This window comes from Desmodus rotundus, chromosome 3, assembly GCF_022682495.2.
Source record: "Desmodus rotundus isolate HL8 chromosome 3, HLdesRot8A.1, whole genome shotgun sequence".
Lineage (NCBI taxonomy): Eukaryota > Metazoa > Chordata > Mammalia > Chiroptera > Phyllostomidae > Desmodus > Desmodus rotundus.
In genome coordinates this window covers 164,454,167-164,470,120 of record NC_071389.1, presented here as the reverse complement: position 1 = coordinate 164,470,120, position 15,954 = coordinate 164,454,167, and the positions used below count along the sequence as shown (strand labels likewise).

General features: G+C 44.1%; 1 protein-coding gene across 2 annotated transcripts in view; it reads right to left on the bottom strand.

Moving 5' to 3' along the window:
- Nucleotides 1-11,722: 11,722 nt before the first annotated feature.
- Nucleotides 11,723-15,954, bottom strand: part of IPO8 (importin 8) — a 56,330-nt gene continuing 52,098 nt past the window's right edge. For both annotated transcript variants that reach the window (XM_053921681.1, XM_053921682.1), the window contains exons 24-25: nucleotides 14,617-14,733; nucleotides 11,723-13,675 (exon numbers count right to left, since the gene is read on the bottom strand). In XM_053921681.1, the coding sequence (XP_053777656.1) occupies nucleotides 13,578-13,675; nucleotides 14,617-14,733 (215 nt within the window). In that variant the 3' untranslated portion in view covers nucleotides 11,723-13,577. The remainder of the gene's footprint in view (nucleotides 13,676-14,616; nucleotides 14,734-15,954) is intronic.

Genomic DNA, 15,954 nt, shown 5'->3' with positions numbered 1-15,954 from the left:
ATCATAATAACAAAGGAAGATAGAAAGCAGAAATAGAAGAGACAATGGATGTGGCTAGCTTGATAGAAAACAGGAAGAAGAGAAAGAGAAATGGGCAGAACTCAGGAAAGAAAACAAAAAAAACCACATAAATAATAAATTATTTTAAAACACAAGGAAAAATAGATATTATGGAAAGCACAGTAAGAGATAGGGGAAAAAATGGGGAAAGCAAGCAAAATGAAACCAAAATAGAGAAAGAGTTTAAAAGGATTAAAAACAAAAATTATAAGTATAGAACAGAGGTAAAGGATATCCTACATATGCATACAGGAAAATCAAAACAGTGGAATAGAACACATATTTAAAAATGTAATTACAGAAAGTATTCCTGAAATATAAGATATGAGGTCTGTCCAGAAAAAGTCCAGCCATTGTTAGTATAACGAGAACAGTTTGCATTACATCAATGCAAATTGGCAGCCAAGGAGAGTGGACTGGAATGCTCATGTGTGAACAATGATGACTTTACTGCACTAGACAGTGGGGGTGGTAGATGCCATTGAGTGAGCATGTGTACTGTGTAGCTGTCACATTCAAAATGACTGAGTGAGTAGAACAATGAATCTACATCGAATTTTGTGTTAAGCTTGAACATTCCTCCGCAGAAACTATTTGGATGATTCAAAGGCCACAGCGAAGGGCAACTGGTGACTGGCAGCTTCATCACAACACACCTGCTCATGCATCATCTCCTGCAGAGTGTTTTGGAAAAACATAAATCACCCAGGTGACTCAGCCCCCCTAAAGCCCAGATTTAGCACCCTGCAGCTTCTGGCTTTTCCCAAAACTAAAACATTTTAAAGGAAAGAGATTTCAGACCATGGCTAAGATTCAAGAAAATACAACAGGGCAGCTGATGGCTGCTGAGAACCGTGTGAGGTCCTAAGGTGCTACTTTGAAGGAGACAGAGGCATCATTGTCCTATGTACAATGTTTCTTGCATCTTGTATCTTCTTTAATAAATGTCTATGTTTTATATTACATGGCTGCATACCTTCTGGACAGACCATATACATGAGGGGACCCCAAAAAAATGAGAACTGTCTTCTGGAGGGTGGTCCTCTTGTAGTACAGCTTCCCCCACTAGGTGAGTGTCCCGGAAGCCCATCTGTATCTGTGTACCGACTGGCATTGTTGTGAGAGGCTGCATTTGGCTTCAGTGAATTTTTTTTGAAGACTCAATGTGTTTTCCCTTTCCATGATGGGTGATTTACAAATTTATCTGCCCACTCCATGCTGAGTATTCAGCAATTTTTGACCAAAAATAGCATTAACCCTGTGCCCCACTCTCCCTATGTACCCAATCTCATCCTGAGCAATTTTTTTGTTTCCCCAAATGAAAAAAGTCCTCAAAGGGAAATGTTTTGCTAATGTGGAAGAGGTGAAACAAAAAAAACAGCAGAAACACTAAAAGGCATCAGAATCAACAAGTTCAAAACCTGTTTTGAGTAGTGGGAAGAAAAGTCTCAATAGGTGTATTGCACGAAATGGAGAGTACTTTGACGGTGTCTGAAGTTTCAAAATGTAAGAATACACACACAATTTTTTATAAATAAATTCTGGGTTTTCTGGGTCCCCCTTCATATATACCTATATTTTTATATGTAATATGTAAAATACATATATTTATACATACACACGTAGGTATATAATCTCCCTATCTGTTCTGTTTCTTTGGAGAACCCTAATACGAGATGATTAAGTCAACTCCATTGTCTGCCTTGAGGGCTGTCTGAATGCTCTCTAATTGGTTATATTCTATAGTTACAGAGAAAAAGTGACAGGGTATCAAGTAAGAAAATAGTAAGTACCGACTACAAGTTGCTGACAATAATAAGTGCACCCGGCACAGAGCAGGCCGTGGAGGCAGGGGTGGGACAGAGAGATGAACACATCTTCAACGTGCTGCACCGTGGCTTTCCCGGCAGCGGCTCCATCACCCCTCCTTCACCACCGCTACTCTATAAACACACGCACCCAACACGCGGCCTGCTCTGCCGTCAGAGCCTTCGGAACTGTGTAGGTCATGTGAATTTTTCATTGGAGGGAACTGACTTTGTTCCTGGCTCCCCAAATGATGGCAACATGATTTATACCATTACCCACTTTGCTTTCACATCCACGCTTCTCCCTTCAGTTTTCCTTCCTTTTTACTAAAAGGTCAAAAAGTTTAGAGTGAACCCGACTGCAATCATTCCATCTCTAAAATTCTAGCAGGTATTTAATGAGCCTGGCACATTTGTAACACAAACTAAATTTTCAGATAAGACTAGAGAGAGATAAGGAGAAATCTAAAGGGAAAAAAAAAAAACTAAAGGGGAAAATAAATAAGAAAAATGTAGCATGAAAGCTAGCCAAAACTGATGTCCGTGACCTTTAAAAGTCACGTTGGCCCATAAATATTCTTTATAAAAGCAGGAAAGGACATACCAAGAATTAAGAATTTTAGAATGTTTTACAGACCATCAAGAAACTCATGGGCAAAATAGCTTTTGAAATTCTGGGGACAAGAAAAGTCACCCTTCTTCTGCCTGCTATTGGTAACACAACAAAGACAGCCTCAAGGTGAAGGTGAACAGCCTGACAGCTGCCCTCGATTGTCCAGTGCGCGCGAGTGAAGACAGTTATGCAAAGGTGCATTTACATGAAGGAGATCAGGATATGCCACCCCAGAATATGCCACTTCGTCATAAGAACTACTTTGAGAAGGCAATGGAGAACCAACAGTTGCAACGACAGGTCTCTGCCGTCCCCTCATGCACCGAAAAGCGAGGCACAAACTCTCCTCTGGGAGAAGTGCCCACCCCCAGCAGGAAGGGAAGAGGAACTCATCACCGGAGATGAACAGACAACACCAACATACGTTTGCACGAACAGACTTTACTAAAAGAACTTTTACTTTCCATCAGTTTTCCCCATATATTCCCTAGTCACTCTGCCACGACTTACCATCCCTTGAAGCCCAGACCCACTTTCCTTTGTTAAAATGGTGTATAAGACCCCAAATCTAACCCCTTCTTTGAACCTTCACTTCTTTTCTGTGAACTCCCATGCACATGAATGTTAATAAAAATTGTGTATCTTTTCTCCTGTTGTCTTTTCTTAGTTTAATTCTCAAGCACCCAGTTATTGAACCTAAGAGAGCAGAGGAAAAGGTCTCTCTCTCATTCTCTGTGTGTCTCTCTCACACATACACACACACACAAACACGCATATACACAAACAGACATAGACATACACACATAAACCTCACATTTAAACTTTGCTTTGAGAATGTTGGAAGTTAAAATTTACCCTGAGCACCACATTTACAATCTTATGAAAGCATGCAGTGGAAAAATAGATCCACCATAAAGAAATGCACTTTACAGCATTTTAACATCTTAGCTCTTTAATTAATAAGGTACACTACTTATCATAGTCAGTACCATTGGACCATGTTGATTTCATTCCATTACAAATCGCACAGAGGTTCTGTCAAACCTGGCTGACAGCATAATCCATTACTCTAATTTAGGGGTTCTCCGCGTGGCAGAATAAAATTAACAGTATCACCAAATAACTATCGCCAAGTGGCAGCTCAACAAAAGCCCTAGGGAGGCGAAGGCCTGTGTTATTATATTATACGAGCAATCTGTTCTATTGTTCAAACCCCTCAGCCAATCCTAAACCCGGATGTCTCTGAAAATCAGATTTCCAAGTTGAATATAAACATGAGAGGGTAAAAATACAGCTCAAGGGCAGAGAGGCGTGTCCAGGCTTGTGAATGCGTTTCAGAGACAGAAATAGCTCTACAGCGATGCACGTTGGTCACGCATACTAAACCGATCTATTGAAGAACCATCTCAATTGCCTAGTTTAGAGGAACTGACCCATGGAGTCGGTGTAAACAGAGATAATGTCTGAATATGTGAAAAGTTAATTCAGCCATGGCCGCAGATGGGGTTTTGTGCCAATATAAATATAGCCTATAAATTAGATCGTGGCTTTTCGTTTGGAAAAGGTTTTGCCTGTTAAAAATCACTGACTAAAGAAAAAGGACTCATGGACATGGACAACAGTGTGGTGATTGCTGGGAGTAGGGGGGTGTAACGGGGCTAAATGGTAACGGAAAAATACACAATAAAGATTAAATTTAAAAAATAACTGACTAAAAATAAATGACAGTCCCTGAGGACCAATGCCTAACATTTGAATATAGATGTAAACTGAATCTAAGCTACAGAGGTTGTCATATGCTTTTAGATAAAGCTTAGTATGAAAGTCGACAATAAGACTAACGTAGGAAACTTCCGTTATCATATTCACTTTTCCATTTCAACCTATTATGGAAACTCGGGGTGGGGAGGAACCCCAGTGGTGACCTAGTTCCGCTTTGTGTCGGGTGCCAGCATTCCCTGTCCAGTGCTCCTGTTTGGGAAATAACTGATTGTATTCCCGGCAGCTCAGGACACATTGTCTTTATTCATACACTGCAAAGCATAGGAGAGTTCTTAATGAGCAACGCGTTAGTCATCTATAGCAGCGTAACAAGCTGTCCCCAAACTTAGCTAAAACAACAATCCTTTATCATCCCACACAGTACCTGAGAGTCAGGAATCCAGCAGTGGCTTAGTTGGGTGACATGACTGAGCTCCTCCTGAGATTTTAGTCGAGCTGTCAGCCGGGCCTGCAGTCTCTGCAGACTTGACAGGGTCGAAGCACCTGAATTCCTCGTTGTCTCCTGTGCCTGCGTGCAGGAGGTGGGGCTCCTCGGGCCATGGCTTCCACCAGAACAACTTAGTGGAGAGAGTGAGCAAGAGTGCGGGAGAGCTTGAGTGTGCCCCAGCTGTCAGTCTGTTTTTTAATAACCTAATCCTGGAAATGACATAAGTCCTTCTATATGCTATCGAGCTTATAGTCCGACATTGGCACAGTGTGAGCGGGAGCAACGCAAGGATTCCTGGGGGCCGTCTCGGAGGCTGGCTGCACCACAAGCAAACAAACAACAGTCCGCCTGGAGCCACGCGACTCTAGGTGAAAAAGTGCTATTCTGTTTCCTATGTCCATCAGCCTGCTTAGTCGTAAGCAACAGCAACCAGCCCTAGCTAACTTCAGTAGAAAAGGAATTTAATGAAAAAAAATCTTTGTTTCTCACAGAACTGAAAGGAAAGCTTCCTAAGGAGGCTCAGAAAATGTTAGGAACTATGGGGTATTTGCTGAATGAATGTTTTAAATACAAAATGCAATGTTTTACACTAGTTTAGATGCTGTGCTTTTATAAGAGGGACATTAACAATCACAACCTATGGGGTATAATCAGAATGTACATTTATTTTTACCTTCCACTTGCTCTTTAAATTCTGTCCACTGCAGAAAGTTTGCCCCCCGTTTTAGATGAAAACGCCCAGCAGGCCCAATAATTTCCTGACCATGCTTAGGTAGCAAGAGGCCCCATCACCACTTTGTACTGCAAAACATGGTCTTGATTTAGAAATTAAAATGTCCAGCCCACATTATTAATATCTCAGTCTTCCAAGCTGAGACTCCTGCATCTGCCCCCACCAGGGCCTGTGTATTCGAGTTCCATTGGTGCCACAACAAATTACCACAAACTCAGGGCTTAACACACACAGATTTGTTATCTTACAGTCCCAGAGGTCAGAAGTCCCAGCGTCTTCTGGGTCTCACTTAGGCTAAAAGTCAAGGTACTGGCAGGGCTGCATTCCTTTCTGAAAGCTCCAGAAAGAGTCCATTTCCTAGCCTTTGCCAGCGTCTAGAGGCCGCCTGTGGGCTCATGGCCCCATCCCTCGCCCTGCAAAGCTAGCCACGACGGCGTCCGTCCTTCTCACGTATCGCTGGGACCTTCTCTCCTGCCTCCCTCTTCCACCTTTAAGGAACCCTGTGATTACACTGGGCACACCTGGTAGCCACACTACGCTCCCTGTTTTAAGGTCAGCTGCTTATCAAACTGAATTCTATCTGCAACCTCATTCCCTTTTGCCATGTAAGGTTACACATTCACAAAATCTAGGGATCAGGATTTCGACATCTTCGGGGTAGGGGTGGCATGTCATTATCCTGCTTCCCACAGCCTGTAACACAGCTGCCAAGCAAAGGACAAGCCCAGGTGAGGATCGATATAAGGTGATAGGACCATGAAAGAGCAGGAAGGGAAGCAGCAGCACCTGGCAGTGCAACTGGTCCAAGTTATGCCATAGTCTTTAAACCTGGGTTGAAAGAAGAGGCTGAAAGCCTGTCAGCTGCAGGCACTTTGAGAGACTGAACAACCTCTTGTTTCTGGCTTCAGGGAGTGTCTGGCCCTGGTGCCCAACCACAGCCCCGGGGAGGGCTGGCCATCCGTGGAGTGGCCTGGACACCAGCTGCCAGGGGAGCTCAGACCTCACTGGATACATTGGAACTGTGGCCCCAGGGAACAAAGGTTTCCAAACACAACTCCTCATTTAGCTAGTGAAATGAAAACTGCTCCTGTTCCCACCAAGGTAGACCATACCTTCATGAAGAGACAAACACTTCTTGCTGGTATCTACCAAGGTTGAACATTCTGTTACATGTAAAAATGCTCCCAACCCTGACAGCACCCAGCTGAGAGCTGTCTTACTCGAGCAGCTTCAGGGAGCTAAAAAATTATGAACTGAATTTGTAGTTTTGGTTATTGGGAATGATCAAAACTTAGTTATCTGGCTTGGAAAACTTTCATAAATGCATAAATTTCTTATTTTGAAAATACAAGTTTTATTAATGTCAATTTCTCCCTAACTCCACCAAGTAAATGTTGAGCAAATGTTTAAACATCACTACATCAAAGGGGAAACCAAATTGTTAGCCTTCTTTACATATTTGTTTGACTACAACTTGGCAGACTGAATTAAGACCAACTGACTTCTGCGGTTTAGCTACTACCAGGAAGTCTTCCTGTGACAGGGTTTTGGATCACACAGGCCTCCTATGATAAAACCACTACAACCAAAGCGCTACGCTACTGGGTTTCTGTAATAAGTAGGACATTGACTCGGTTCTCAAGAAGCTTATAGTGCACAATTATTTGGTTGTAAGTGGGATACATGATTCAAAGTTGATATAGGGATCCTAAGAGAAAAAAAGTATCTCTAAGGAAATATTTATGTTCAAAGTTGAAAGTGAAGAGGAATTTATTGGGTAAAGAGTAGAGGGGGGGAAATCGCATCAGTGAACCTCCAGGAAGAAGAAACCAGTGACCTGGAAGCAGGGACAAAGGCAGCTGGAAGGCACTAAAAAGTAGCAAAGGTGCATTGTTTAAATAAGGCCAAATCAGCTCAGGGTCTGTGGGCCAGTTTAATGATTTGTCTGTATGCTAAAATCCAGGGAGAGATCTTAGTGTCTCAGATTAGTGATATAACCAAAATTTGCATTGTGAAAAATCATTCAGCCTCGTTGGTGAATCAGTGAGGGCAGTGAGGTGGGGCACAAGAACAGGTGTAAGATCTCAGACTGGAGGACGCTAAAATATTCTAGCAAGGAATGGCGGTAGCCTACAGTGAGATAATACAGAAAGCAGTAGACCCAGACCATTTTTTGAAGAGCTAGTCAGTAGAGGAGTGAAGAAGTGGCAGTCATCAAGGATGAAACCCACATACCTAATGAGGTCTGGTGGCTGGTACTACCAACCAAGAAACACTGAGGGCGGGCAGCACTGGAGATAGAGGGTAAAAAAACGTGATTCCATTTGCACACGTGGAGTTTGAGATGTCTGCCACCCTCAAGAGGTGGCACTTGGTTCCAGAAGACTGAATGCAGAGGTCAGGAGTGTTAACTAAAGCCAAGACACTAGAAGAGAGCCCAGGATCAATCTTGGAAGGACTTTCTGCAAAATAAATATCTGATGAATAAATAAACAGGCTGTTAAATTTCAGTAGAGGATAATGACCCCATGGGGAAGGAAAGAAAGTGCTGGCGTTAGGAGAAAGGGGTTCTCTGTCATGGGAACTGAAGGAAGAGGGGTCTGAAAAGGAGAGGACTCTACTGCCTGGAATGCTGCTACACAAAAAACAATCGGAAACCCCTGGACGCTGGGTTTAGAGATGGGAAGGCCAGCGGGGACCACAGGGGCCCGTGGGCGGCATCTCACCTCCAGTGGCGAACATCTGCTTCACCATCCAGCGCTGCCGCTGCTGAAAATTTGTTTTCTCCTAAACCAGGGGCCTCCACAGGAACCTCCCTTGACTCTAACACCTTATCTGAGGCCTCAGAGACGCCTCTAAATTCCAACTTCATTGGCAGAACCTCAAATACACGTTCATTTGTTTATACGCATTATGCTCTGCCGTGCTGACGAGCCTGCTTAGACAAGCGCCAGAAGGGAGATGGCGTCTCAGACCCGAAGTAGACAGTAGGAATGGGGAAGGATGTGCACATACAGAGCGATTAAGAAATGTATTTAATCTGCTGTGTCAGCGTTTCCGGTTTACGCTTGATAATTCACTGTTCTGTTGTTGTTCAAGTGATAGTACTATAAATTAAAGGGAGGTGAATGAAAACTCATGAATAAACACCTTGAATTTCCCTAGTGTTGAAGGAAGTTAATGTACCATTTCCTGCCAGGAAGATGAGAAAATTAAGTTGGTATGATGTTTGGATTCGAAGGAGAGAAGCTGCCTTCTGTCAGCACCCCACTTTTAGTAGATCTGCGCTAACTGGTCAGCACTCCACCCACATGCTAAGGACTTCCTGACAGCAACAGACTCTGCATCTTGATGAAAACGGAGTATTTACTTTGTTACATATCCCGTTACAACTTGGATTTGTTTCTCAAGAGACTTCGATATGTTAAAAATCCAACTTATTTAAGTGCAGGTGGATAAATATTTTTTATAAAGCAATTTGGTATCAAAGCATTTTAAAAGCAAGGCTGAGATTAAGTCAGTCAATTCTAACATGCATCCTTTCTCCTTCCCCCTTCCTTCCCTAACACTAAAGACTCTGGAAAGAGACAGAGAACTCACAAATCATACTGAAACTGTCTCTAGCCTAAAACTTACTCAGTTTGACAAAGCTTCCTGCCAAGAAGTGATAAGTATAAACTGTCTGTGAAATAGTTATGTCTCCCTCCAAGCCCTGAATCACATCCATTTTCTAATTTTAGAAAGATGAGGGATTTCTTCAGATTCACCCATATTCCACCTGCTCCCCCAGCATCATGACAGTGGGCATTTCTGGATGCGTGGGTCTAGTTATGGGCAGAGGCTGTAACTGTCAAAATAGGAAAACTCAGAAAGCTCAGACCCAAGAAAGACCTTGAGGCTGACCGAACAGTTGTCATCGTGGAATGGATGCCATTGAACAGAACAGTTTACAAGTGCTCTGTGGCTGCACTAATGCACAATCACTGCCATTTAAGAGGGGAAATGTACTTTAAAATATACTTCAATGTGATGTACTTATTTGCGGTTGCTTATTGTTTTTCTGTACAGTTTGCATGGAATCTTTAGGTGCTCTAGTTCCCCATTGCATTTGTCATTCTGTGTGAATTGCGTGTTCACTAACCAGCAGGTCTCCCACCCCCGCTGAGGCAGAGTGCCCAGGGAAGAACTAGGGACCTGGGGCCGGGTCAGGGGGCCAGCCACGGTTCCGCGCCGGGTGGAGTGGGTCCGGGCAGGTGGGACCCACACCCACAGACGGGATCTCCCATGGGGAGTCAGGCCTGCGCTCTGCCAGGGCGGCTAAGAGCCTTGCTTTGCCTGAAACTCCCCCACCCTGCCCCGAGGCGGCAAACTGTGACCTAGCGGCTTCCACTCTAAAGTCTGTGCTAAACCATCCAAGAAGGGAGTGTGAGTGCTTCCACCTCAGTCCCCCAGAGATCGCGCCCCCTTCTCTGTGAGGTAATCGGCGGCCTCCTGTCCTTGGTGTCCGCAAAAGGCATTCACCTGCGCGAACCTGGGCCCCAGGCGAGCAGGACCAGGCCCCATGGCAGGAGCCCAGGGAGGCCAGAGCTCGGGCTTCCCCGGGTCTCGGGGTCCAGGCGCCAGGGTATATAAAGAAATAAAATGTATACAAAATACTACGTAAAGTAGTATTTTGCCCTCATACTTGTAATCAGTGAGCAAGTCAAGGTGAAACAAAAAACAAGAGCAGGAGCTCATGCTGAAGTCGGAGCTCACCGGCTCTGACGGAAGCCTAACCCATTGATGCGCTATGGAGAGAGAAGTCAGGCTGCCTGGAATCAGTGGGGGCACGGGGCAAGCTGCACCAGCTCCCCGGGGAATGATGGCAAAGGAAGAGGAAGGCAGGCACCGTCCTCACTCGCTGGGCAGGAGGGAAAGTAGGTCGCTCTAAACTGAGAAGAGCTTTGTGTGGGACCCTGGGCCTCGGCTGAAAGCTGCCCGTGAGGCCTTGCTGTGTAGTTCGCATCCGCCTTGGCTTTTCCCCTCAGCCCAGAGGTCCTTTGGGAAAAAGGCTCCAGAAGGTCACTCCTGCCTGAGTTGCCCTTAGCCGCCTGCAAATGGCAAACCCTCTGGGAACCCATCTATTTGTGTAATTTACAAGTTCGGCAATATCCAAGGCGCACGTCCTCTCCTGTGCCCTCCAAGGAGCTCGGGCATTCACCCACCTCCCCCCTCGCTGGCAGAGTGGCAGAGCCTTGCGCTCCCTTTTCTCCACAACAGCCCAACTCTCCTCCTCCTGGCCACTCACTGCTGTTGCATGCACGCCTCTCTCCCCCCCAGTCGCCCTCAGGTGGTGCTTCTTCCTGAAGCAGAGTCCAACCCTCTGTTCATTGACCCTGTGGCCTTACTCACCAGTGGGCTGCCCAAGCGGCCCTGGCACACTGACCTCAATGGCGAGTGCAAAACAGGGACAGGAATTGCCATTCGAGGAGTGTGTGTGCACACACACGCACACTGACTTCGGTGGTCTCTGATCACACAGCCAAGATTCCCACTGAACTTATTAGTTTTCAGTCTCAACTGCTGAACAGAAAACTGGACTGTAATTCACTATATTACTTAAGGGACATAATTTAACTGTTTTCTACCTTAGGAATTTTCCCTTATTAACAATTTATTGTTCCATGTAGTCTTAACAGAAATTGTAAGTGGGAAGAGGAGCTTGCTGCCATGCTAGGTGAGTACGTTAGAATCCACAGGGCAGCAGTCACCATTCCACCCAGTCCTGACGGCTCCTAATTTGATGGCAGCCCATTAGAAAAGAGCCCCAGTCTGAGCCCCTTTCCTTTTCCCTCCAGGTCCTGGTGTGGAAAAGCGTGCATCACACTTACGTGGACGTCCTAGTTGACGAGATGGGTTCTCACTCCCAGCCATGCCCCATTTTCTTTTAATCATCACAAGGATATGTTTATTTTATTTTTTGAGAGAGAGAGAAACATCTATGTGAGAGGGAAACATCAATTGGCTGTCTCCCATGTGCACCCCAACTGGAGATCAAACCCACAGCCTTGGTATGTGCTTTGACTGGGAATCGAACACACAATCTTTTGATGTATGGGACGATGCTCCAACCAACTGAGCCACCCAGCCAGGACGACGCCCCACTCTTTAGCTGCTCCTAATGAGTCTTGCTCACCCTCCCAGACCAACTGCCACTTTGTTCCAGGAAGGCAGGAAAACACTGAAAGGTTTTTAACCACCCGCCACATTTCAACAAAACCCCACATTCCAGAAATCATTACACACGGGAAAGTCCAGGATCCTGGAATAGGTCCGCATTTTACTTTACAGTACATTCATGTAAGGTCCTGTGTTTCCAAGATAACAATCACATTCAGGTTAGCACTGCTGGTAACAAAATTCTACAACTACCCCGGCTTCAAAAACAAGACAGGATGATACACATTAACAATTACTTCCTTTTCATACTGCAGAAGACAATACCTCACAAAATAAAAGTCACAAGCCTTTTACAATCCAGTGTGAAGGCATACTATTTAGGTTCAAATTAAAAGGTTTGGGGCAGGGGTAGAATAAGAAGCGTTTCAAAGCTTAAGACAGCTAAACTTTCCCCCTATGCCATTGTTCTCTTCTGGCCACCAGCTGGCACATTCGACCTCAGTGCCTTGGGAACAGAGGGACAGAGGAAATCAGGATCATTTAACTCTGAAACTCATAGCTTCTTAGGTGACTCCTGTAAAAACTACTTAAATAACCTGAAATTCTAAAGAGAGTTAGTATTCGTATGAGAAGGTATGGTAGGAAGCACCTGGAGAAAGTCCCTCCAGCCACTGATGGGCAATACAAGCTGCAGACATTCCACAGAAACGGAAACTGTCCCACACACAGCAACAGATACGTTCCGAAAATACACTTCCGCTTCCCTGAATGAAAACACTACGCCCCACGTTCTGGTCTTGAAACAGCACGGAAAACAGCTGTTACTTTCCTCTGCAATTCTTTCGATGGGCTCCCGCACATTAGTACCATCTGAGAGTGCAGCTGACCAACAGCGCCAACTCGTAAAAAACATAAGCAGTCAAACTGAGCTATAACAAAGACTAGAATGAATTAGGCAGGAGAAACTTCAGATGTGTGAGAATGCACGAAGTTAGATTGGGGTCTTTTTCCTAGATAAAAAACATTGTTACAAATTGTTTTAGACCAGAGCTGGAATGGTAAATTATTAAAAATGCAAGCCCCCACCCAGAAAGACAGTGTGCTTATGTAGCACCTTTCTCCTAGAAGTTCAATGTGCTTTAATATCATGGTCAATTCATTGCATAATCAAGTACATGATTCAGAATACACTTGGACTTATTAATTCCAGTGACTAAAGAGAGCCCTGCCAAGAATTTTCGAGTCCTGAACTTACCAGGTTATGAGTGAAATTGATACTCATATCTGCTGACTCCAAAAGAAATACCACCCTTTCAGGGCTGAAAGCACGAAGGAAGAGGAAATAAGACACTACTAGGAAAGTCACAAAACAGCTCAATGAGAACCCAGAGCCAGTGCATATGTTACAGCCCCTGAAGAAAGCCCCAGCAGCCGGGTGAGCAAGGGGAGTGGTGATGTTTTTGAAACCAGGGTGACTTGTAGCTAACTGCCTAAGAGTAAATTCACATAGTAAAATGCAGAATAAGTCAACATATCGCCAAGGTTTACATTATATCTAGAAATATGTTTTATGCTTTAAAAAAAATCGCAATGCACTCCAAAAAAATGTTTTCAGATAATCCATGTACAACAGAAGGCACTGTTATCCGCATAAATCCGTTGATTCTGCATGGCAAAAACCTGAGACGTGCAATTAATCCAATCCACTAAACCACCTTGGTCGTTCATCCTTTGGAGCATATGATGTGTCTTTTGCAGTCCAATGATTATGTTTTCCTTTAATTTCATACAGTAGCTGCTTAAAATACGTATTTCAGGGAGAGAAAGGTCAGAGGGGAGAGTGGATAAAAGCACTGCCCTCTGCCAGGCAGTAGCCGGCACAGCGGGGGGCGCCACACAGCCCCTCGGGCCCTCCCTCCCCTTGACGCCCGCATTCCCCTCGCCAAGGGAAATATCCTGCTGACACTTGGTCTTGGTCGCTTGATATTCCATCTTTCAGTTGTTGCTGGGCATAGTCCCAAAGTTAAATGCAGAGAGGACTCCTTTATTCTCAAAGGTGAAGCCTCCCTGTTGCTCAATCTTCTTCTTTGCCTCTAGCATTTGCCAAGAGAAAGGGGGAAAAAAAGAAGAGTATTTCAGGTGACAAAGCTAGAAATAGCCTCAAAGGAGGCAGATTCTTTATACTTCACACTGTGAAGAAACATCACTCGTGGTATTCATTATCCTGCCCTACAGACCTAGTAGACCCTAAAAGGCCTACTGGCCTTTAACAGGCTCCGGTCAGTAAGGAAGTATGTTTACCATCATGGAAAAACTGTTTGCTAACAATGAGCAAACAGAAAACAAGGCTCAAAGTTGAGTTCCACTAGTTCCATGGTCTCTCCTGCTAAAAGGACGCCCAGACCTCTCCTGCCAGGAAGGGTACCTGTGCAGGACTAAAAACCTAAGTCAATGAAGAAAACATAGGTTCTAAACTCCAGATGCCTATTCCATGACGTCTCCCACGAAAACATTTTTGTAATTACAAAATCTTTTCCATTGATTTTGTAGGAGTGACCATAATAATGTCAAATAATTATGTAAAATAATATCCCCAGCTCAAAACCCCAAAATCAACAAGAATCACCAATATGTAAAGCCCAACAAAGAGCAATGGAGAGTCTTCCATTTCCAAGAATACAAGCTCCTTGCAAGAACTTATAAAGCGCCTTTGGTCATCTGTGCTTAAGATGTTTAGGAGCGAGATCCGGCTGACTAAGTCCCCCTCCGCAAGATTCATCCCAACCCTTCCGTCTTACCTTTGGCTCCAAAATCAGACAAGGATGTGAACGACACCACCACTAAAAGACACACACTGGAGCACAGTGTTTTGTAAAGCTAAGATAACATGAGTGATTAAAAAGATCACACATTAATAACTCCTTATTATCTTGAAAGTTTGGCCTCTAACAATTAAAAAACAGTATATAAGTGCCACCAGGCTTGTTAAGTAAGGTTTGACTTTGGCACGTGGACACATGCACTCTAATCTGACCTGCCACCGTCCTCCGGTGCTCGGCCAGTGTGTACACTTCCTGCAGCGCTCGCCTCTGATCCTCGCTCAGCGGGGCCATCAGCAGCTGGTACCAGGCAGCATCCCGATTCTGCACAGCTGTGGCATTTGGAGGGAAGACGGTATGTAGAGAAGGAAAAGATAAGGGAACCCAGTGACAATTATTTCAGAGAATAATAATGACATGATCAAATTATAATGAAATGATCACAGATAGTAAGAGACAAAAATACAAACACAAGATGATGAAACTTATTCCAACAATGGATTATTTCTAAGGATCCAGTCAGTAGCCAACCATGTGGGGCTATCAAAGGACAGCTGGATATTAAAAACCTCTGCTTTACCTAGCTCTCTGCCTCCTTCACCTTCTTCCTAGGGTTTTACTAACTGTGAATGCTCCCTAAAATCCAGATCTTGGAAAACACCTGTGCCCACTTGCTACCATTTTCCTCCAGAATTCTCACACTGCCTGTAGCCTCAGCATCGGACCTTCCACAGCACTCAAATTTGTGCCTTTAGGCAAGATTCGTTCCCTAAGCCTCCTGGACTTTTCCATTTGGATAGCTTGCCTCAAATTCAGCACAACTGAACCTAAAGTTAACATTTCACCTCCCAAGCCCTGTTTATCTCCCTATTTCCATCACAGTTCCATCAGTCTCCTAGTCAGCCACTGTCCAGGCCTAACATCTTTAATCATGTCCTCTCCACACCCAATTCTCTGCTGCTTTCTCAAAATCTCACCAGTGCGCTTCTTTCCACCAAATACTGATCCAAAGACGACTGCCCATCACTTGAGGAGCATTTTAAAATATATCCCAAGATCCCACCCAAGACCTGAAAGCTGATTATGATGCACACCCATGCCTGGAAACAAACACCCTTCCTGTTCCCATCTCCACATTTACGCTCTTATTTTCCCCATGTTTGGCATGGCCTTCCCTGGACTCTAGTTCCTGCTAACTTTCAATGAAACATAGAGGTGGTTTTACCTTCATTAAAATATTTGTAGCAACACTAAATAATGCCAATACATTATATTATCATTGCCAATTGGAAACAATATTTTTAGACACAAAGTTATTCACTTTAACATTGCTTGTAATAGCAAAAAAACCTGGGAAACATTCATATGTCCATCGGTGGAAATAAATTATGGTACAACCACAGGAATACTATGTAACTATAAAACAAAGTATCTGTATTAATAAAATTTTTCCCATTATAATTTTATAAACATTTTCATTGGTTTATTATTTACTTTTAGCTCTATATATTTGCCATTTATAGCTCCCACTTTTATACTGGGTTATTGGTCTT